At 43.5% G+C, this 20,265-nt stretch overlaps 1 protein-coding gene across 1 annotated transcript in view; it reads left to right on the top strand.

The window, feature by feature from the left end:
- SH3D21 (SH3 domain containing 21) overlaps positions 1–20,265 on the top strand; it is a 173,010-nt gene that overhangs the window by 21,722 nt on the left and 131,023 nt on the right. Inside the window, exons 2-3 of the mRNA XM_077481693.1 lie at positions 8,144–8,304; positions 10,077–10,143. Of these exons, the coding sequence (XP_077337819.1) occupies positions 8,144–8,304; positions 10,077–10,143 (228 nt within the window). The remainder of the gene's footprint in view (positions 1–8,143; positions 8,305–10,076; positions 10,144–20,265) is intronic.

Raw genomic sequence — 20,265 nt, 5'->3', positions numbered from 1 at the left:
ATTCCTTGCCATAGGTGGGACATTTGATGGGATTCCAAAACCTTCCAAGAATCCCGCGGCCAAAAGTTTTGCCGCTTCTACCTATACGGTACCTATTTAGAAAAGGTTGCATCCTTTTCCCCCTCACCAGTGTCATCCCTCTTGTTAGCAAACTCAACGTCATGCTTACTTTTTTTGAAGCATCGGGACACAGGATGTGAACCCCCACAGCCGGAGCACTCATGCTTGAAACAGCAGGACTCCCCAAACTTGCAGGATCCCTCATTATACTGCCAGCATATTCTCCATTTTTTCTAATTTTTCCTGAGGCAGTACAGAGTAGATCTCCACATACAAATTTTGTCCTGGACTTCCTGCTTCAAATGTGCCCCCAACGGTCCTTCAAACCACACGTACACTTCAAATTTTGCGGCATCTGCAATCCTAACTCCTTTAAGGATGGGTTCACACTTATGTGAATTGGATGTGGGTTTCCCCGCATCCAATTCGCATGACAGGATACTGTGACCGGCTCTCAATGGAGCCGGTGCACATATCTCCAGGGCGGCTGCGGAGCAGATTGCACAGGGATCCTGTGCGTCTTTGGCTCCATTTCAGATCAATTCAAGCAAAAACTGGGATGCGCCGGACCCCTGCTGTGGGCCGTATCCAATTTAAGTGTGAACCCAGCCTTTAACAAGCATTTTTAAATTTAGTGTCAGTGTGCTTTAGGCTCGGTTCACACTAGTGCGGGCCATGCGCCCTGTGTTTGCTTGGGCATGGCAGCCCATTCATTTGAATGGGTTGCTGTGCCATGTGAAACGCACATAAAAAGGTGCACCTTTTTAAAAATGCGGCCACAGGGAAGCAGGTTTCCTTGCTTTCCCGCATCGTGCTGTGTGCTGAGATGCGTGGGAGTGTCATTCAGTTGCAATGATATGATACAAAATCAATTATCACAACTACAGTAATAAATATGTGACCGGTGCTTCAAATATTTTAAAGCAATATTGCCAGTTAACACCAATTAAAGCGGAACTCCACCCAAAAGGGGAAGTTCCACTTTAAGTACTCCCCCCCCCCCCAAATATGCTATATTTGACATGTCATGTTTGGGGGGGAGAGAGGTACCTGCTACCACTTCTGCTCGAGGTGCCTATCTTCTGGGACACGTCACAGGTCCCAGAAGTTTGTTTGACCAATGGGGAGGCACTGTGTGACTTGTGCATGAGCAGTGTGCACCTGGGTGTGAAGCCACAAGCTGCCACAGCTGGGTGCCCACACTTACAATGCCAGCGCCGCGGAGAGGAGGGGGAGAGGAGCGAGGCTTCATACGGCCACATTGCTGGACCGTGGGACAGGTGAGTGTCTGTTTATTAAAAGTCAGTAGCTTTTTGTAACTTTGTGACTTTTAATAAACACAAAAATGAGTGGAACTCCACTTTAACGCACAATAAATGAATAAAAGGCAGTGTAGCGCAACCAAAATCTACCATATATTAAAAACTATACTACAAAAAATTTGACTATTCCAATATACTCAAATTATACATTGTACAACAAAAATTGCGTTCACATTTTTGTAGTATAGGTTTTTTTTTAGTATATGGTAGATTGTGGTTGCACTACACTGCCTTTTATTAGTTGCAATGATATGTACAGTTTTACTAACACATGTCAAAGTTGCAAAACTGTGTCCAGGCATTAGGATTTGTTGTACCCTGCTTCATGAATGGGTAATCAATATACAGTGCCTTGTAAAAGTATTCACCCACATTTTTCGTGTTTTGTTGCCTCACAACCTGGAATTCACATGGATTGTTTGAGCATTTTCATCATTTAATTTACAGAACATGCCCACAACTTTAAATATTTTTTTTTATTGTGAAGCAAACAACAAATAGGACAAAATAACAGAAAAAGTCAATGTGCATAACTATTCACCTCCCTAAAATCAATACTTTGTAGAGCCACCTTTTGCGGCTCAAAGTCACTTTGGATTAGTCTCTATGAGCTTGCCACATCTTACCACTGGAACTTTTGGACATCCCTCCTTGCAAAACTGCTCCAGCTCCTTCAAGTTGGATGGTTTGCGCTTGTGAACAGCAATCTTTAAGTCTGACCACAGATTTTCTTTTGGATTGAGGTCTAGGCTTTGACTAGGCCATTCCAACACATTTACATGTTTCCCCTTAAATTACTCAAGTGTTGCTTTAGCAGTGTATTTGAGGTCATTGTCCTGCTGGAAGGTGAACCTCCGTCCTAGCCTCAAATCACACACAGAGTGGTACAGGTTTTGCTCAAGAATATCCCTGTATTTAGCACCATTCATCTTTCCCTCAACTCTGACCAGTTTACCAGTCCCCAACTGATGAAAAACATCCCCACAGCATGATGCTTCCACCACCATGTTTCACTGTGAGGATGGTGTTGTTTGAGTGATGTGATGTGTTGGGTTTGCGCCAGACATAGCGTTTTCTTTGATGGCCAAAAGTTAAATTTTAGTCTCATCAGACCAGAACACCTTCCTCCATACATTTTGGGAGTCTCACACTTGCCTTTTCGCAAAATCAAAGCATGCCATTTTGTTTCTTGCTGAAAGTAATGGCTTTCTTCTGGCTACTCTGCCATAAAGCCCAACTCTATGGAGCTTACAGCATATTGTCATCCTATGTACAGATACTCCAGTCTCTGCTGTAGAACTCTGCAGCTCTTCCAGGGTTACCTTAGGCCTCTCTGATTAATGCCATTCCTGCCCGGTCCGTGAGTTTTGGTGTGCGGCCGCCTCTTGGCAGGTTTGATGTTGTGCCACGTTCTTTCCATTTGGTTATGATAGATTTGATGGTGCTCCTAGGGATCATCAAAGATTTGGATATTTTTTTAGAACCTAAACCTGACTTGCACTTCTCAACAAAATTGTCCCTTACTTGTTTGGAGCGTTCCTTGGTCTTCATGCCAGTGTTTGGTTAGTGGTGCCTCTTGCTTAGGTATTGCAGCCTCTGGGGCCTTTCAAAAAGCTATTGACACTTAGATTGTACACAGGTGGACATCATTTCACTAATTATGTGACTTGTGAAGGTAATTGGTTACACCAGAGCTTTTTATGGGCTTCAGGGTGAATACATACACACATGGCAATTATAAGTTTTTAATTTCTGAAAAATTGTTTTCTAATTTTACTTCACCAACTTATACTATTGTGTTCTGATCCATCTCATATAATTCAGATTAAAAAAACATTGAATGAAAGGCTGTAATGCAACAAAATAGGTAAAAAGACGGGTGGGGGGTGAATAGTTTTGCAAGGCACTGTATTTTTGTTGATCTAAATTTAATTTAATTTCATTTCATTTCATTTAATTTAGTTCTGTTGACATCTAAATGAAATCCGAAATGATTCAGTGTTCTATGACATAAAACATGAAACCGTCTAAGGAGGTGAATACTGTAGATAGCTTAGCTTTCTGCGGTCACTTTATTTATTTGTTTTTATAACAGCTGTTTTTTTTAATAGTGACACCAATTTACGCAATGCTTCACATAATGTACGTTCACATCAGTCCCTGCCCTTAAGAAGCTAAGTCTAAGTAGTGATAAATGTAGAGTTGTACTTAGTTTTTCAACCTGACTGATTTGCATTTTTATTAATTTAGATTAAAAGAATGAATACACCATGTTTATTTTATGTGTTACTTTTTTTTATATATTATCTGTAGGCACATTTTGAATGACGATGTATGAAGATAATGTTTACCTCTTCATATATGTTAAAACAAGTCAACAATTTCGATGGAATGTAGTTAGTTTTGTCCATAACTGTATATAATTTAGGGCTTGAGAAATGCCTGTATCATTATTTCTATTTTTATCTTATATTTATGTCGTAGTTAATTCATCGGTTGTAATGTAGTGCTTTCTTTAGAATTTTTCCCCTGTAGCCCAGCTGTTTTTATGTATTTATTTATTTATTTTTGATCATCTAATATCCCTTATCACAGTCACAGAATCTTCCACACATGCAAACACTATGCACTTATCCTTTAAAGAGTATGTGGCTGGAATGTAATTAGTAATGCTTACATAAATAACAACTTGAGTCAGGGTATAGCGTACACAGTAAAATACGTACTTACACATGAAGCAAAAAATAAGCATTCATTATTCACTTCCAGAAAAAACATGGATGTTCAATCAGTCATAGTCTCATGATTTAGAGATATAATTAGTATCACGCATCAGGCATGTTGTCACCTGCTTTTTTAGGATATTGCATTGGCTGGTATGCAGGTTGTGCTAACTCGCCAGGGCTGTGTTAAATAGGCATCCATTTATTATTTCTAAGCACTAACATGCTAATTTTTTTCTATTTTTACTGTTTGAAAATGATTATTAATAATACAACTACTACTGTAATTTTTTTTCAAATCTAGACCTATATAGCTTTATCCTTGTACAAAAAACCCTAAATGGGTTCCCCTACCCCCCTATTTAAAGTTATTACCACCCCTTGCTGTGATACTAAAAATCAGACATTACATGCAACATTTTTCCCCTTTACAATGTGCAGCTTTCCCCTACCCTGATGCACAGGTGTGGCTGTAAATTTCATAGTAATATTTGTTAAGTTGGGCTATGCCATTCATCTCTATGGAACTTTTACTTTGATGCACATTTGTAAGGCAAATTGATGTGTGGTTTCATTTTCATGCACTGCTATTGTCATCCAAAGAGCCCTTTAGCACCTTGCAACATATTCAAAATGGAAATAAACTTTCCTGATACAAGCATGACAGCATCCAGACAAGGGGAGAAGAGTTGGGTAAATAACAGGAATTCCCCTTGTCCATTCACAGAATACCTTGCATTTTGTGAAAACAATACAAGGCTTTTTTGTGAATGTTTTCAGTCTGAATTTATTAAAGATTTTCACATAAACAAGATAAAGCATGAAAACAAAATACTGAGCACATAGATAACAAATCCATACAAAACAAGAACAGTGGTTAGTAGCGCTGTTTCTGGATTGAGATAAATACAAAAAATGTCCACTTAAAGTTAGTCATATGGTAAATGTGTAAAAAACCTTGCCCTAGATAACAAATCCAACCTATAACAACACTATTACAACAAGTAAAGCAAAATCGCATCACTTACTCTGTAGACAAAAATAACGGCGTGTAAAAGTCAGAGAACAGAGCTGACCCCACATAGGAGTACATATGAATAAATTACAAAGCAAATCAATACGAGACAGTTAAGCTTGAAAAAGAGAGAAAGAAAAAGAAAAAAAGAATAAAGAAAAAAAGGGAAAAAAAAGAATTCTGAAGGAGAAGTCATAGGGGTGAGAAAAAAATAATAAGGGGGGGGGGAGAGGAAGGGGAAATGACAAAGAAAGAGAAAAAAAGACAACAAAAAACACTGCACCCCTTTGCTTTCCAGGGTAGAGGAGAGATTAGGGGTCTTAGCCCTTGTACACACGGTCGGAGATTCCGACGGAATGTGTCCGATCGGACCGTTTTGTTGGATATTCCCACTGTGTGTGGTCTGCATCAGACTGTTTCCGTCGGAAGAATCCGACGGACCAACTTTTCCAACTTGCCGGTAAAATTTTCTGACAAAATGCTCCGATCGGACATACTCCGATCATGTGTAGAGAATTGCGATCGGACAAAGTGCCACGCATGCTCAGATCAAATTCCTACACCAAAGCTATTGGCTACTAGCATGAACGTAGTAATGAAATAACCTAATCACGTCGGATTTTCCGACAACTTTGTCCGACCATGTGTATGCAACAGTTTCGGACAAAATCCGTTGGACAAAATCCGACGGATTTGGTTCTCGGAATCTCCGACCGTGTGTACAAGGGCTTATAGAAGTAGAAGTGAACGCATAGGTAGGTTGTGCTTATATAAACTGTGAACCGCACCACACATGTGAGGTATTCCCACAAAAGTAAGTGAGAGCAATACTTCTAGCACTAGACCTCCTCTGAACTGGTAACCTATTAAAAATGTAAACTGTCACCTATGGAGATTTTTAAAGCGTGGAATGTTAGGTTTCTATTTACTTGGCCTAATATCATAATTCATATTTGAACAAAAAAATTGGATATATATTCATATTTTTTTTGCATTAAAATTAATTAACATATATTTTTTCCATTGTGTTTGAAAAATAATGTACTGTGTGAAATATACCACCAGTTTATTTTCTAGGTCCTCTGCTTAAAATATATATATATTTGTCATTGGGGGGGTCTGAGTAATTTTTTAGCAAAGAAAAATTTGATTTTTACATGTAGGAGAGAAATGCCTGAATTGCCGAATTGCCTTGTTTCTTTTTGCTGCTGATCATACATGGCCCAATATTTGCAAGAGACACAACTCAATTAGGTGTTGCTTTCGGTGAACAGGGCCTAATCAGCTTGATAACGTGTTTTCGGGCTTTAATGCTCAGTTTTAAAATCTTTTGTGCACTACCATCAGGGAGTGGTAATGGTTTTACCACCCCAGCCACCCATCTGAACTGTCTGAATACAGCCAGATGGGGCTGTACACATGCCATGGCTGTGACATTTTGCTTCATAGTTGCAACATTTTCAGTTAGTTTTTTATTGCCATTTGTGTCACTATTGGGGGGCAAACAGAAACAAAAATATATTTTTAGTATAGTGAGAGTAGATTAGAACATATGATAATGTTTTTATTGCTGCTTGTGCTTTTCTTTCCAAGTGTCAACCATACTTGTATCGGTGTAGCAGGGTCGAGAATTGATGGTAACATTTCCCCAATGGGGACAATGACAGAAATAGAAAATGTACAGGAAAATATAACCCCCCAACTTCATCCAAAATGAAAAGACAATTAGTATCCTGGTTTTAGCTCTGAAAGCATTTCATTTTCCTACAGTCCAAAGCAAGGTCATATTTTGCTTGTATTTGAGCTGTGCACAAACAGGTGCATGAGCTTGAGGTGCAGCATTATAAATGACTTTGTGTCAGCAAACATTTGTATTGACTAAGCAATATTTGAGCTTTGCGATGTGTGCTATTATACATATAAGGACAAGCTTTGCAGTACAGCCAGTACCAATATTCATTTGTCTTTACCTTAATTTGCAAGTGGAATCTAATTTTAATATGAAAGTAATGTACAACCACCCAAATCTTCTACTGCACTTTGAATGGACCTTGGTATTCCTGTTAAATGTCATGGCACTGCTATTAAACTTTAGCAATTTTCTAGTAAAGGTCCTCTAGTAAAGGTCCATACCTATGAAGCTTGGAAAAGTGGAGGCGGTGGTCTGTTTATTGCAGTTCACCCATTACTGCCTATCTACCGCGTGAAGTATTAGGTTCTTAGCAAAGTAATGCCCAGTACACATGAGCGGATTTTCCGTCGGAAAAAACTTGGATGTTTAACTCCAATCCTTTCAGCTGAAATTGATTGGGAATGCAGCAGGTACAGAAAAGCTGCTGTATTTGCAAAGCCCCCTCATTCAGACATCACCTGCCTACAAGTGGATACTGCCTTATAAAGTGACAGGAAGATACCCAGCTTTGACCAAATTCTTTATTCACCTTGGTTTGTTGTCGAAGCAATAGGATTATACCTAGGCTTCTCAGACATCCATCGGATCCTGGACTTCTGCCTAGGTGGCCTTGTAGATTTTAGAGCTCCAATATTACATGTTAAAGTGGAAGTAAACCCATCGGTTTAATAGTTTCCTTCTGAGCTGGGAATGTAACTGTCACATTGGTTGTGGCCTCAACCAAACTGTAAACCATCCATTGGCTGGTGTCGTAACTGACCACATGGGCAAATTCATGGCAGTTGAAGATTAAACAAAGGCCAAGATGGCAGCTCCCTTGGCTGAAACCAATAGGAGAGTTTACTTCCACTATAAACTGATATAATTCCTTTCGTCTGTTCTAGCTTTCTTCACCTCACCCTATAGCTACAATAAATATTGACTTTTTCATTGCCTTGGGCAAATTATGAAGTCGTTCTGGTACTATTGCTAGTATTGGTTTATATTTCTCTAAGGTGTTGTCCTCACATTTGTTTGAGTTGTGACACTTGGCATTTAAGATTCATGTATTATGTTTTGTGAACCATGTTTGAAAAAAAAACTAGCATAAACAAATTCTGCATTTTTGTAGGGGACATGCTTGTCCTTGTTGACTTTCAAGGGCAACTTGAAGATGAACTAAACCTCAAAGCTGGAGACGTAATAAAAAATGTGAAGAAAACAGCAGAAGAGGGATGGCTAGAAGGAGAGAACAATGGAAGGAGGGGACTTTTCCCGCAATTGTTTGTAAAGGTACACACATCATTATCATTACATTATGTTTTTAAGTGTGTCTATTTTTTAGGAGCAATTTTAGACAAGAAAAAATACTGGGTGATGTTACTAATGCTATTTAGCAAACACAATTGCACTGGTCAGAAAGTTTACTCAGTTTATCTAAAGCTGGCCATAGATGGTTCAAATCTCAGCCGGGTCAGCAGGGACCATCCAACATTCGAACCATCTATGGGCAGGCTGAATCTACCCAAGTTGATCTATCAACTTGGATACAACCAGCCTGTCAGATTTTACAAGCGATTATTGCTAATGGCTATTATAGCGGCTAGCAGTAATCACTGTGTTCTCCTGACAGGGACGGCTCCCTTCGCTCCCATGCCGAAAGAACACAATGGCTCCGCAGGAGAGATTCCCCATCAAGACTGATTGTGTTGATGGGGGAATCAAACGATTTTCTTTCCTGCAAGGAAAATCACTCTGTATATGGATAGCTTCAATTTAAGTACTTTGTAATACATAGAGGATAAGATGTAGGGCAGAAGGAATATAGCTCCTGAAGCTTACTGTGTAACTTCCTCTGTCTGCTACCCGAACCACCAATTACATTTAAACTTCCAAGGTAGGTCTGAATCTGATTGGTGCCCATGACAATCTTTTAGTTCTGTAAATTTCTTATGTCTTTCTGAGTGGGGTAGGCAGCCAGAATGGTGTTTCACCATCACCAACAGGTGTTTTTTTAGAAGATTACATAAAATGGTTTGGGCTGGAGCACTACATGAAAACTTAAATTATAACTTTTTTGAAATAGAGCCACTGTCCGGTTTACATACTTGCCTTCATTTTAAACCCCCCCCACAAGGTTTAATCATGGGGAGAGTCCAAGGATAGGTAGCTCTACGTAGGTTCCAAGTTGCGACTCTATATGAAATTGCATGCCTGGCCATGGGAGGAGGAGGAGTGAGGCAAGTGCTCCTTTTCCCAGAAGTCAAATTTCTCTTCACTCTCAGCACCTGAACAGAGCAGTGGGCAAAGTATGTATTACTGAGGAGGGAGATAGCTAAGTGAATTCAATGTCTTGTCTTGCGTTTCTGAAACACAGGTTCAATTTAAATTAAAAAAAAAAAAAAAAAACGAACAATTTGCTGTGACTGATATCATAGGATGATAATGAGTGATGAGAGAAAGAGCTCCAGTCAATGGCACAAACCCTGACTGGTGGTGGAAATGGCAGAAGGGCATAAATGGGGGTGAAAGAAAAAGCAGCACAGCATCGGGAGCCCATGAAATATTATAATAATATACAAATAACACAAAAAAAAACTGGTGAGTGCCCTATTGAGTTTACCATGGTTATCTGAGTTGAATCTCAAACCTGGTAAATTGATACACTCATCTCTACTCTAGACATATTACAGCTCCTTTGTATCATTCTGAGCAAAGAAAAAGGGAACAGCGTCAAAACAGTATCTATATTCTTTTCTAAAACAAGAAAAAAAAAAGCTAAGGCTATTTTCATTTGTTTAAGTTTTCATAAATGAGCTCCAATTAGTTGTATTCATGGTCTTTCACAGACCTGCTTATGGTACATTGAGATTTGTGAAACAGGAAAAGCATATTGTTCTACCACACAATGATTCAAGTCAAGTAGTAACGTTATGAATGTGCTTTTGTTGATGAAGCCCCTGATACCAGTTATTGTTGCACACACTTGAATAACATTTGCAGAGATTAAAGGCTAATATGCTTGCCTATTTTCTTACAAGCATGTTTTTATGTTTCTACTGCAGGAAATACCCTCACTTTTTCTAAGCGATAATGGACAGAGGTTCCCAAGATCTGTTAGGAAACCTAATGGTAAGAGGTTGTGTATTTATGTGGATTTAACTTTTTAACCATGAAATACAATCAAAAGCCAATGTCATTTTATCCAGCTTTTTGACACTGAACCCCCTTTTATATATTTGATTCATGTAAAGAAAGAACAGTTAGATGTATTAACTAAAACTAGGATCAGGCTGGTCAGAAATCATCTAACCTAACAGAATATGTTTGAATGATAGAAGGAAAATGGAGTTCCCAGAGGAAATCCAATTATACACCATACACGTCACAGGATTTGAATCTGGCATTCCAGCTAATTTTCACTGGTCAAATGTGACCAGTCACATGATCAGACTATCCGGCGGACTTGGTCCATCTGCCCCTGTGTGGGCTCTGGCGGACTTTTTCTTTCCAAAAGTCCGGCGGACTTAGAAAGAAGTTTTGACTCAAAATTGTCCACGGTACTCAGCTGTCTGGCGGACAATCCGCCCGTCTGTATGCTAGTCCACCGGACTTTTGAAATGAACAAACTTGCCCACACACGGAGAAAAGTCCATTCATTTTTAACGCGGCTCCAGGTAGACGGGACTAGTGCAGGAAGTCAATGCCGCCACTGCCATCGGCGAGATTGACACCTCACTAGCCCCGTCATCTGGTATGGACTTAAAGGGGAAGTCTTATGCTGAAAAAACAGCATGGGGGTCCCCCCCAAAGCCCATACCAGACACTTATCCGAGCATGTAGCCTGGCTGGTCAGGAAAGGGGCTGGGAATGAGTGAGCACCCCCCTCCTGAGCCGTACCAGGCCGTGTGCCCTCAACATGGGGGGGTGCTTTGGGGAAGGGGGCCCTGCGGTCCCCCCACCCCAAAGCACCTTGTCCCCATGTTGATGAGGACAAGGGCCTCTTCCCGACAACCCTGGCCGTTGGTTGTCGGGGTCTGTGGGTGGGGGGCTTATTGGAATCCGGGAGCCCCCTTTAATAAGGGCCCCCCATATACCGGCCCCCCACCCTATGTGAATGAGTATGGGGTACATTGTACCCCTACCCATTCACCTGGTGAAAAAAGTGTAAATAGAAACACAACACAAGTTTTTAAAATAATTTATTAGACAGCTCCGGTGGTCTTCCGTCTTGGGGGGTCTTCTCACCGGACTCCTCCGCTATATTCTGCTCTTTTGCTAGCTCTTTTACTAGCTCTTTTACTAGCTTAATGAATGAATGAATGAATGAAATACTTGTATAGCGCACAATGCGAACTGAATCGCCTCTAGGCGCTGTGGTGAGCTTTGATCATCTGCTAAAAGAGGAAGGTCTTGAGTTTTTTCCTAAAAGCCAGGTGATTTTCTTCCAGGCGGATGTTGATTGGTAAAGCATTCCATAGCCGAGGCCCTTGGACAGCGAATCTCCGATGCCCCTTGGATTTATATCGGGCTTTGGGCACGAGGAGGAGGTTTTTGTTGGCTGATCGAAGACTGCGGTTTGGTGTGTAATGATTTATTTTCTCCATTAGGTATTGCGGAGCTTCTCTATGCACGCATTTGTGGGTGAGGTAAAGGGTCTTGAACGTGATCCGATTTTTTACGGTTAGCCAATGTAAGCTCCTCAGCGAAGGAGAGATGGATTCCCAGGGTTTCTTTCCTGTTATCAGCCTTGCCGCCGTGTTTTGGATCATTTGTAATTGCGCAAGTTGATATTGTGGTAATCCTATGTAAAGCGAGTTTGCGTAGTCCAGTCGTGAATTAATGATTGTTCCAACTACCACTGCTTTGTCATTCTTTGGGATAAAAGGGATGAGTCTGCGAAGTTTGCGCAGCAGGTGGTGAGATCCACTGACTACTGCTCCTATTTGCGCATCCATTAACATTTGTGCATCTAAAATAACCCCGAGACTCTTCGCTTTGGTCTTTGGGGAGATAGTCTGCCCAAAGACGGTTGGTGGAGACCAGGAGGTTTTGGTTGCGGGCTTATGATTTGCGTGTAAGATAAGAAGCTCTGTCTTTGATTCGTTCAGCTGGAGGGAGTTAGTGGTCATCCAGTCCTCTATTGATTTGAGGCAGTTTTCAAGTTGTTGTTGGTGATCTTTTTTTCCATTGATCCGGAAATAAAGTTGTGTGTCGTCAGCGTAAGAGTGGAAGCAGAGATCTGAGCATCTGATGATTTGAAGGAGTGGGCGAATGTAAATGTTAATGCAATATATGCATTAGGATAAAAAGCCTTCTATGTGCAGTAGCCCCCTTGGTCCCCCTAATACTTACCTGAGCCCCATTTCTGTCCAGCTATGTCCACAAGTGTCTCAGCCATCTGAGATGCTCCCTCCTGATTGGCTGAGACACAGCTGCGGGACCATTGGTTTTCCGCTGCTGTCAATCAAAGTCGGCTAGGCAATCAAGAGAGAGAGGGGGTGGGGCCGGGCTGCAGCTTTGTGTCTGAATGAACACAGGGAACTGTGACTTGGCTCAGTTACCCCCATAGCAAGCTTCTTGTTGTGGGGGCACTCAAAAGGAGAGAGGGGCCAGGAGCACAGAAGAGGCACCGAGAAGAGGAGGATCGGGGCTGCTCTTGTAAATCGACTGCACAGAGGGGGTAAGTACAACATGTTTATTATTTTTATAGAAAAAAAAAACAGGACTTTGCAATCACTTTAAGACAGCTCTCATAGGGAAACACTGAATTTCACATTTCATCGGACTTCATCTCACCAGTGGGATCCTATGTTGCATAAGTATGAACCAAGCCTAAAGCTGAATATTCTTTGCTTTAACTTATGGCTGACTTTAGTGTGTGATGCATCTTAATTGATTGCCAAAAAAGGGGGAGAGAGAGCAGTAAGGCCTTCATAACTTGATGAACACAGAAGATATTGGCTGTTTATTGTATTTAGGGCCCTGTGAATGTACTGGTGAAGATGAGAATCGCTAATGGAGATGGGAATCTCTAATGGATTATGAAAATGTAGAGTGAATGAAAAAGTCTATGTCACGAGTTTGAGTCTGTCTCATGAGGCAGGATGAAACAATGTTTGAGCCTGACTGTTGTTAAGGAAAGTATGGTGGGTTGTAATGTATCAGAATTGTGGTGAATAGAATTCCTAACACTTCTCATCTATCTAGAACCATGGTGCAAAAACCACCATTACCCTGTCACAATTTTGCTGTCATGCACATGATGATGCCAATTGAAAGTTGTCTTGAGGCTTTAGATTGGCTGGTATTTTTAGCCATTTTAAACGGATGTGCCCAAGAGAAGTCAGAAAGTTCTGGTGAGATAAATTTTGCCTTGCATCTGCCTGTAAGTAGAACACTAGTATGTGTTTCTGAAGCCTGCTGTCAGCTTCCCTGAAAGAAAAAAATGAAAAAAGAGAAAGGTGTAACCAACTTTAACCCCCTGAGTCTAAGAAGAGCACTATTCTTGACATGAGACACTGTTTTAAGCCTAGAAATTACACGCAGTCTTTGGGGCCTGTGTGCCTTGCAAAGAGTTGCTGTTTGAACTCCTCTGGAAACATACAAAGATCAAAGATTTGCAGGGTGACTCAAGCCAAGAAGAGGTTTGGAGGGTCCCAGAAAAGTTCTTCCCACCAATTTTGGTGAGTTGTAATGCCACGTACACACGATCGGAATTTCAGTCAGCAAAAGGCAGATGAGAGCTTTTCTACGGAAAATGCGACCATGTGTATGCTATATCGGAATTTAGCTGGCTGAATTCCCACCAGCAAAAAATTTAATGCATGTTCTCAATTTTCCCGTCGTAAATTCATTCCAATCGCAGATTTGGAATCTGCCCACTGCTGTGCGCTGCCAATCACAGGCATGGAAGACCTGCTGGGGAACTAGCGTTAGCATTCCCATCAGGCTCCACCCACCCAACAGATGCAGCAGCTGTGAATTTGAGTGGTCAGGTGGGTGGATCCTGATGTGGACCTCTGAGACTAGTTTCCCATCAGGGTCACCCTGCTTGTGATTGACAGCGGATGGCACTGGCTGGACTCCAAAGCTACTATTGGACTGCATATCAGCTGTGTATCTGCCCGATGCCAATCACAGGCAAAGTGGACCTGATGGGGAACTATTCTCTCAGAGTTCCTCATCAGGTTCCACCCACTGTTAGTTTAGTGTGACCCACCTCTTTGGTTGCTAGTACACGGACGGCCTTCATCCAGTTTGCTTATTAGTAATTATTTTAGAATCTGTTGCAGTCACAGTAACAGATTCTAAAAGCAAACTTCCTTAATCTGGAGCAGGTGTCACTACTTGTACCAAAACTGATGGAGCTCCTTCTAGGAACTGCACTTCCTGATGCATTTTAACAATTCTAAGCTACTGCTTCACAATTAGCAGAAGAATTGTCAGAATGCTGTGTGTGCTTGCCCAGTAGACTGTTGAGCTCCCTATCTGGTAGACCTGTTAGGCAGCCAACTAAAGGAGCACATACAGCATGGAGATAACACTGCTACTAATTAAGTGTTTTAAAGTGATATTAAGCCCATGTTCACATCAATCCATTTTGACATGCGATTTGACACGGAGCCATCTAAATAAGTGCAACGCCGACTTTGCGGTGCCACACCAATTCCCAAAAGTAGCACTACTTTTGGTGACGTCAGGGGCAATTTCAATAGATATCTGTGCAGGAACCTGCACAGATGTCTCTGAAATAGCTCCCGAAGTCGGACTGAAATCCGAGTTTGAAATTGTGAAAATTCAGCTGAACTTACTTAAGTCTTGTTTAAAAAAAAGCCCCACCCCCTCTCTCTCCTGATTGGCTCACTGGCTGTGATTGATAGCAGAGGGAGCCAATGGCAAGAATTTCTTCATTATGAAGGTAAAAAAAGTTGAGCCTTTAGAATCACTTTAAGCCAGTTAAAGATGGTTTGACTCAAACCATGTATGGGCAGTTGATTGATTTTACATGCGATTATTGCTAGAGGCTGTTACAGCCGCTAGCAATAATGACTGTGTTGTCCCGGTGGGGAAGGCATCCTCCATCCTCCCGCAGGGAGAACACATTGTCTCCGGAGGAGGGATTCCTGCATCAACACTATCTGTGTTGGTAGGATAATCTAACTAATTTCTTTCCTGCAACCCTATGGTGATGAGATAGGGAACATTGACAAGAGTATGTAAAAAAGTTCATAGTGATGTAAAGTGAAAAGTGAAGTTCAAAGTGCTTCCCCTGCTGAGGGAGAAAGGAGAGAATGTCGGGGAGATAAGATAAGACACTATCCTTGTAAGTTTAAGGCTCCATGTACACTGGAGCTCATGAAAGGCTGTTTATTGGAGTTTGGTAGCTTTTTTTAAAAGCCCATAAACTCCACTCTATGTTATCCTATGTGTCCATGCACGCATGGATGTTGTTGGACATTTATCAGCAGTGGAGTTTATGGGCTGTTTTCTGAACGCCATAAAATTGCGTTCAGGAGCAGTACTGGAAATGCCAGACACCATTAAAAGGTGCTAAACAAGGGTTAACGCTGTAAAAACGTTAACGTTTTAACGTTGCTTAACGTTTGTTAAGCCTCTTTCGGCGTTTTTCTGCCTGTATTTTAAAATCAATGGTTCTCTATGGGAGCCCATTGATTTGAATAGAAGTCGCACCAGAAGTTGGATCATCATGATCCGACTTGCAGTGCGACTTGTGTGCTGAGGATGGAGGGGAGGGGATGGAGGGGAACCCCCGCCAAAATAAAAAAAAATGGCATGGGGTTCCCCCCTCGGACAATACCAGACCCTTCGGTCTGGTATGGATTTTAAGGGGAAACCTCTTTGCCGAATAAATGGTGTGGGGTCCCCCCAAAAATCCATACCAAACCCTTATCCGAGCACGCAGCCCGGCTGGTCAGGAAAGGGGGTGGAGACGAGCGAGCGCCCCCCCCCCCCCTTCCTGAACTGTACTACGCTGCATGCTCTCAACATGGGGGTAGGTGCTTCGGGGCAGGGGTGGCCCTGAGCCCCCCACCCCAAAGCACCTTGTCCCCATGTTGCTGAGGGCAAGGGCCTCTTCCCGACAACCCTGGCCTTTGGTTGTCGGGGTCTGCGGGCAGGGGGCTTATCGGAATCTGGGAGCCCCCTTTAATAAGGGGCCCCCCAGATCCCAGCCCCCCAACCTATGTGAATGAGTATGGGGTACATTGTACCCCTACCCATTTACCTTGAAAAGTGTCAAAAATAAAAAACACTACACAAGTTTTTAAAGTAATTTATTAGGCATTTTCGTGTCTATTCCGACTTCGGGGTCTCTTCCTTCTTCTCCGCGCTCTCCGGTCTCTTCTCCGGTCTCTTCTCCGGCCTCTTCTCCACGCTCTCTGGTTCTTCTGCCAGGCAGGAAGTAAGGTATGTAGTAAAAACAGAAAGGTTTTTATTTAAATGTGATCATCTTGTTGATGAGGGGGTAAGCATGAACCAGGGAAGACAAAATATAAGTAGATTCATTTTCAGCTTTAATTGCCTGCTTGTAACAAAGGAATGGGGTGAGTGTTCCATGATAGTGCTTTTAGATCTCACAGTGGCATTTGACACAGCTGACCCTAAAATCTTAATAGGTAGGAAAAAAAGATGTTAAGGGAGTCTTGTGATTATTGGAACAGTTCTTACATGGTTCAGATCCTTCCTGGCTGGCAGATCAGAGTGGCTCTGGGATCTCCCCACATCAGTACCACCAAAATATGGCATGATGCAGTGTTCAGTCTGACAGTCTTGTCCTTGACTCTATTTGTAGTGCATATGCTGCTGCTGGGCAACATAATCCAGAGCCATGGTCTGTTTTATCATTGCTATGCAGCAGTGTATTTATCCTTTAATTGGTTTTAAAGACTCATCAGCAGCCATACATTCCTGCCAGGCTAAGTTACAAGAAAGCATGAATATTGTGTGGTTACAATTTAAGGAGATTAGAAGACAGCATAGAATAAAAATGACAACATTCACATCCCATTGTTATGTGCCTGGAGGACAACAATCTTCATAGCTTAGGTCTTGTCTACATAAGACCAATTTCATACTCACTTCAATGTTTGATTGAAAAATTTCCTAAAATCAGCCTACTGAACATAGGTCCCGACTAATTAGAAGGCCTGCTGCAGCCATCACACTCTTTTTTGGTAATTTTTAAAGCTTAACTCCAGAAAACCTAGAAATCCTCCCTCGCAGTGGGGCTGCGCCTGCACTGCAAGGTTTAAGGCTGGATTCACACCTATGCAGTTTTAGCGCTTTTTGCATTTTGCATTTTTGCACTGCAAAATGTATTCCATAGGAAACCATGCTGAATGGACTGTACTGCAAATCTGCAAAATGCAAAAAGCACTAAAACTGCATAGGTGTGAATCCAGCCTAACTGCTCGCCCCGCTAACCCAGGAGCCAGTGCTGAGTTATTGTCCCTGCATCAGTCTGATGACAGCCACCATCAGAGCATAGCAAAGAACAAGCTGTAGGGACTGGACTAACAGCGCATAAGAGCTTGAAGGGGTGAAGGCTTAGTTCAGTAAAAGGGCTTTACCAAGTCCCCTAGACATAAACAAGCAGTTATTCCTTGCAGTGGGGGCACGGGCCTACTGCAAGGGAGGTTGCTTTTCTTTTTCTTTTTTATTTTTTTATTTTTTTTGAGATAAAGGAGATTATTGAAAAATTATAAAAACAATACAAATACAAAGAAAAATCAAGCAAAAACCATTTGACATGGTGAGTTCAGTACATTCAGGCAGTGGCGGCCCGCCCATAGGGGGCGCCCGGGCGCCGCCCCCCCTCTCCCTAGGTGTAAAAAAAAAAAAAAGTAAAAAAAAAAAAAAAAAAATGTTAAAAAAAAAGTAAAAAAAAAAAAACGGGCCCTTTAAGACATTTAAAAAAAAAAAAAAAAAAATGTCATTTAACAATTTAACATAGTGTACTGTGGCGCCGGTCACAGTGCACTATGAGAAGCGCCACGTCCATGCAATCACAAGATTGCATTCATGGCGCTTCATTTGCGGGTTAAAAACCCGCCTTGCGGCGCACAGCAGAACGCCGACTAGCTTCCGCCCGTAAAATCACTGTGATTCTACGGGCGGGAGCATTGTCACTCTTAGACAGGCAGTCACTTCCGGCTTTCGGCTGCTTCACGAAACCCGGAAGTGACGTAGGCAGCTCCGTTCCTTAGTCCGAGCGGAGCTGCCAGACAGTGAGAGGTGAGTCACCGCATAAAGGCTTTCTAGCCTCTACTTTGTGGAGAATGTTCGTGCATTTAGCTGAATGAATGCAAAAAGCTTTCACAGCCAGAAAGGTTTCCCCAGGCCAGGCGACTTTTGCCGTGGCCAATCAGAGAATGAGCTCTGAAGGGGAACTCCACGCCAAATTTCTGAAAACAAATTTGACGTGGGTTCCCCCTCCGAGAGCATACCAGGCCCTTAGGTCTGGTATGGATTCCAAGGGGAACCCCCTACGCCGAAAAAACGGCGTGGGGTTCCCCCCCAGATCCACACCAGACCCTTATCCGAGCACGCTACCCGGCCGGCCAGGAAAGGGGGTGGGGACGAGCGGGCGCCCCCCCCCTCCTGAGCCGTACCAGGCCGCGTGCCCTCAACATGGGAGGGTGCCTTGGGGGAGGGGGGGGGCGTGCGGCCCCCCCACCCCAAAGCACCTTGTCCCCATGTTGATGAGGACAAGGGCCTCTTCCCGACAACCCTGGCCGTTGGTTGTCGGGGTCTGCGGGCGGGGGGCTTATCGGAATCCGGGAGCCCCCTTTAATAAGGGGGCCCCCGGATACCGGCCCCCCACCCTATGTGAATGAGTATGGGGTACAATGTACCCCTACCCATTCACCTGTGAAAAAAAGTACAAAAAAAAAACACAACACAGGGTTAAAATATTTTATTGCACAGCTCCGGGGGTCTTCCGTCTTCGGGGGTCTTCTCGCCGGACTCCTCCGCTATCTTCTTGTAGCTCTTTTACTAGCGGAGGAGTCCGGCTTTCTTCCTCGCCGCCGGCCTCTTCTCCCGACTTCGGGGGTCTTGTCCCCCTCTTCGGTTCTTCTGCCGGGCCACCGCGCCTTCTTATAGCTCTTTTACAGGCGGTGGCCCGGTCTTCTGCCGCCGCCGCCCGTTCTTCTTCTTCTTCTTCTTCTTCTTCTTCTTCTTCTTCTTCTTCTCCTTCTTCTCCAGGAGATGTTGCCTCGACGATCTCCCTGGCCGGAATGCCAGGGACGCGCTGTGCTGCCACTTATATAGGGACAATGGGGCGGTGTCACATGGGTTGATGTCACATGGGTTGGTCACATGGGTTGATGTCATCAACCCATGTGACCAACCCATGTGACATCAACCCATGTGACACCGCCCCATTGTCCCTATATAAGTGGCAGCACAGCGCGTCCCTGGCATTCCGGCCAGGGAGATCGTCGAGGCAACATCTCCTGGAGAAGAAGAAGGAGAAGAAGAAGAAGAAGAAGAAGAAGAAGAAGAAGAAGAAGAACGGGCGGCGGCGGCAGAAGACCGGGCCACCGCCTGTAAAAGAGCTATAAGAAGGCGCGGTGGCCCGGCAGAAGAACCGAAGAGGGGGACAAGACCCCCGAAGTCGGGAGAAGAGGCCGGCGGCGAGGAAGAAAGCCGGACTCCTCCGCTAGTAAAAGAGCTACAAGAAGATAGCGGAGGAGTCCGGCGAGAAGACCCCCGAAGACGGAAGACCCCCGAAGCTGTGCAATAAAATATTTTAACCCTGTGTTGTGTTTTTTTTTTGTACTTTTTTTCACAGGTGAATGGGTAGGGGTACATTGTACCCCATACTCATTCACATAGGGTGGGGGGCCGGTATCCGGGGGCCCCCTTATTAAAGGGGGCTCCCGGATTCCGATAAGCCCCCCGCCCGCAGACCCCGACAACCAACGGCCAGGGTTGTCGGGAAGAGGCCCTTGTCCTCATCAACATGGGGACAAGGTGCTTTGAGGTGGGGGGGCCACACGCCCCCCCCTCCCCCAAGGCACCCCCCCATGTTGAGGGCACGCGGCCTGGTACGGCTCAGGAGGGGGGGGGCCGCCCGCTCGTCCCCACCCCCTTTCCTGGCCGGCCGGGTAGCGTGCTCGGATAAGGGTCTGGTGTGGATCTGGGGGGGAACCCCACGCCGTTTTTTCGGCGTAGGGGGTTCCCCTTGGAATCCATACCAGACCTAAGGGCCTGGTATGCTCTCGGAGG

This window comes from Lithobates pipiens, unplaced genomic scaffold (assembly GCF_037356315.1).
Source record: "Lithobates pipiens isolate NorthernLeopardFrog02 unplaced genomic scaffold, aLitPip1_a1.2 Scaffold_16, whole genome shotgun sequence".
In the NCBI taxonomy this organism is placed as follows: Eukaryota; Metazoa; Chordata; class Amphibia; order Anura; family Ranidae; genus Lithobates; species Lithobates pipiens.
Note: the sequence above shows the minus strand (reverse complement) of the source record. Positions and strands in the feature narration are given on the sequence as shown.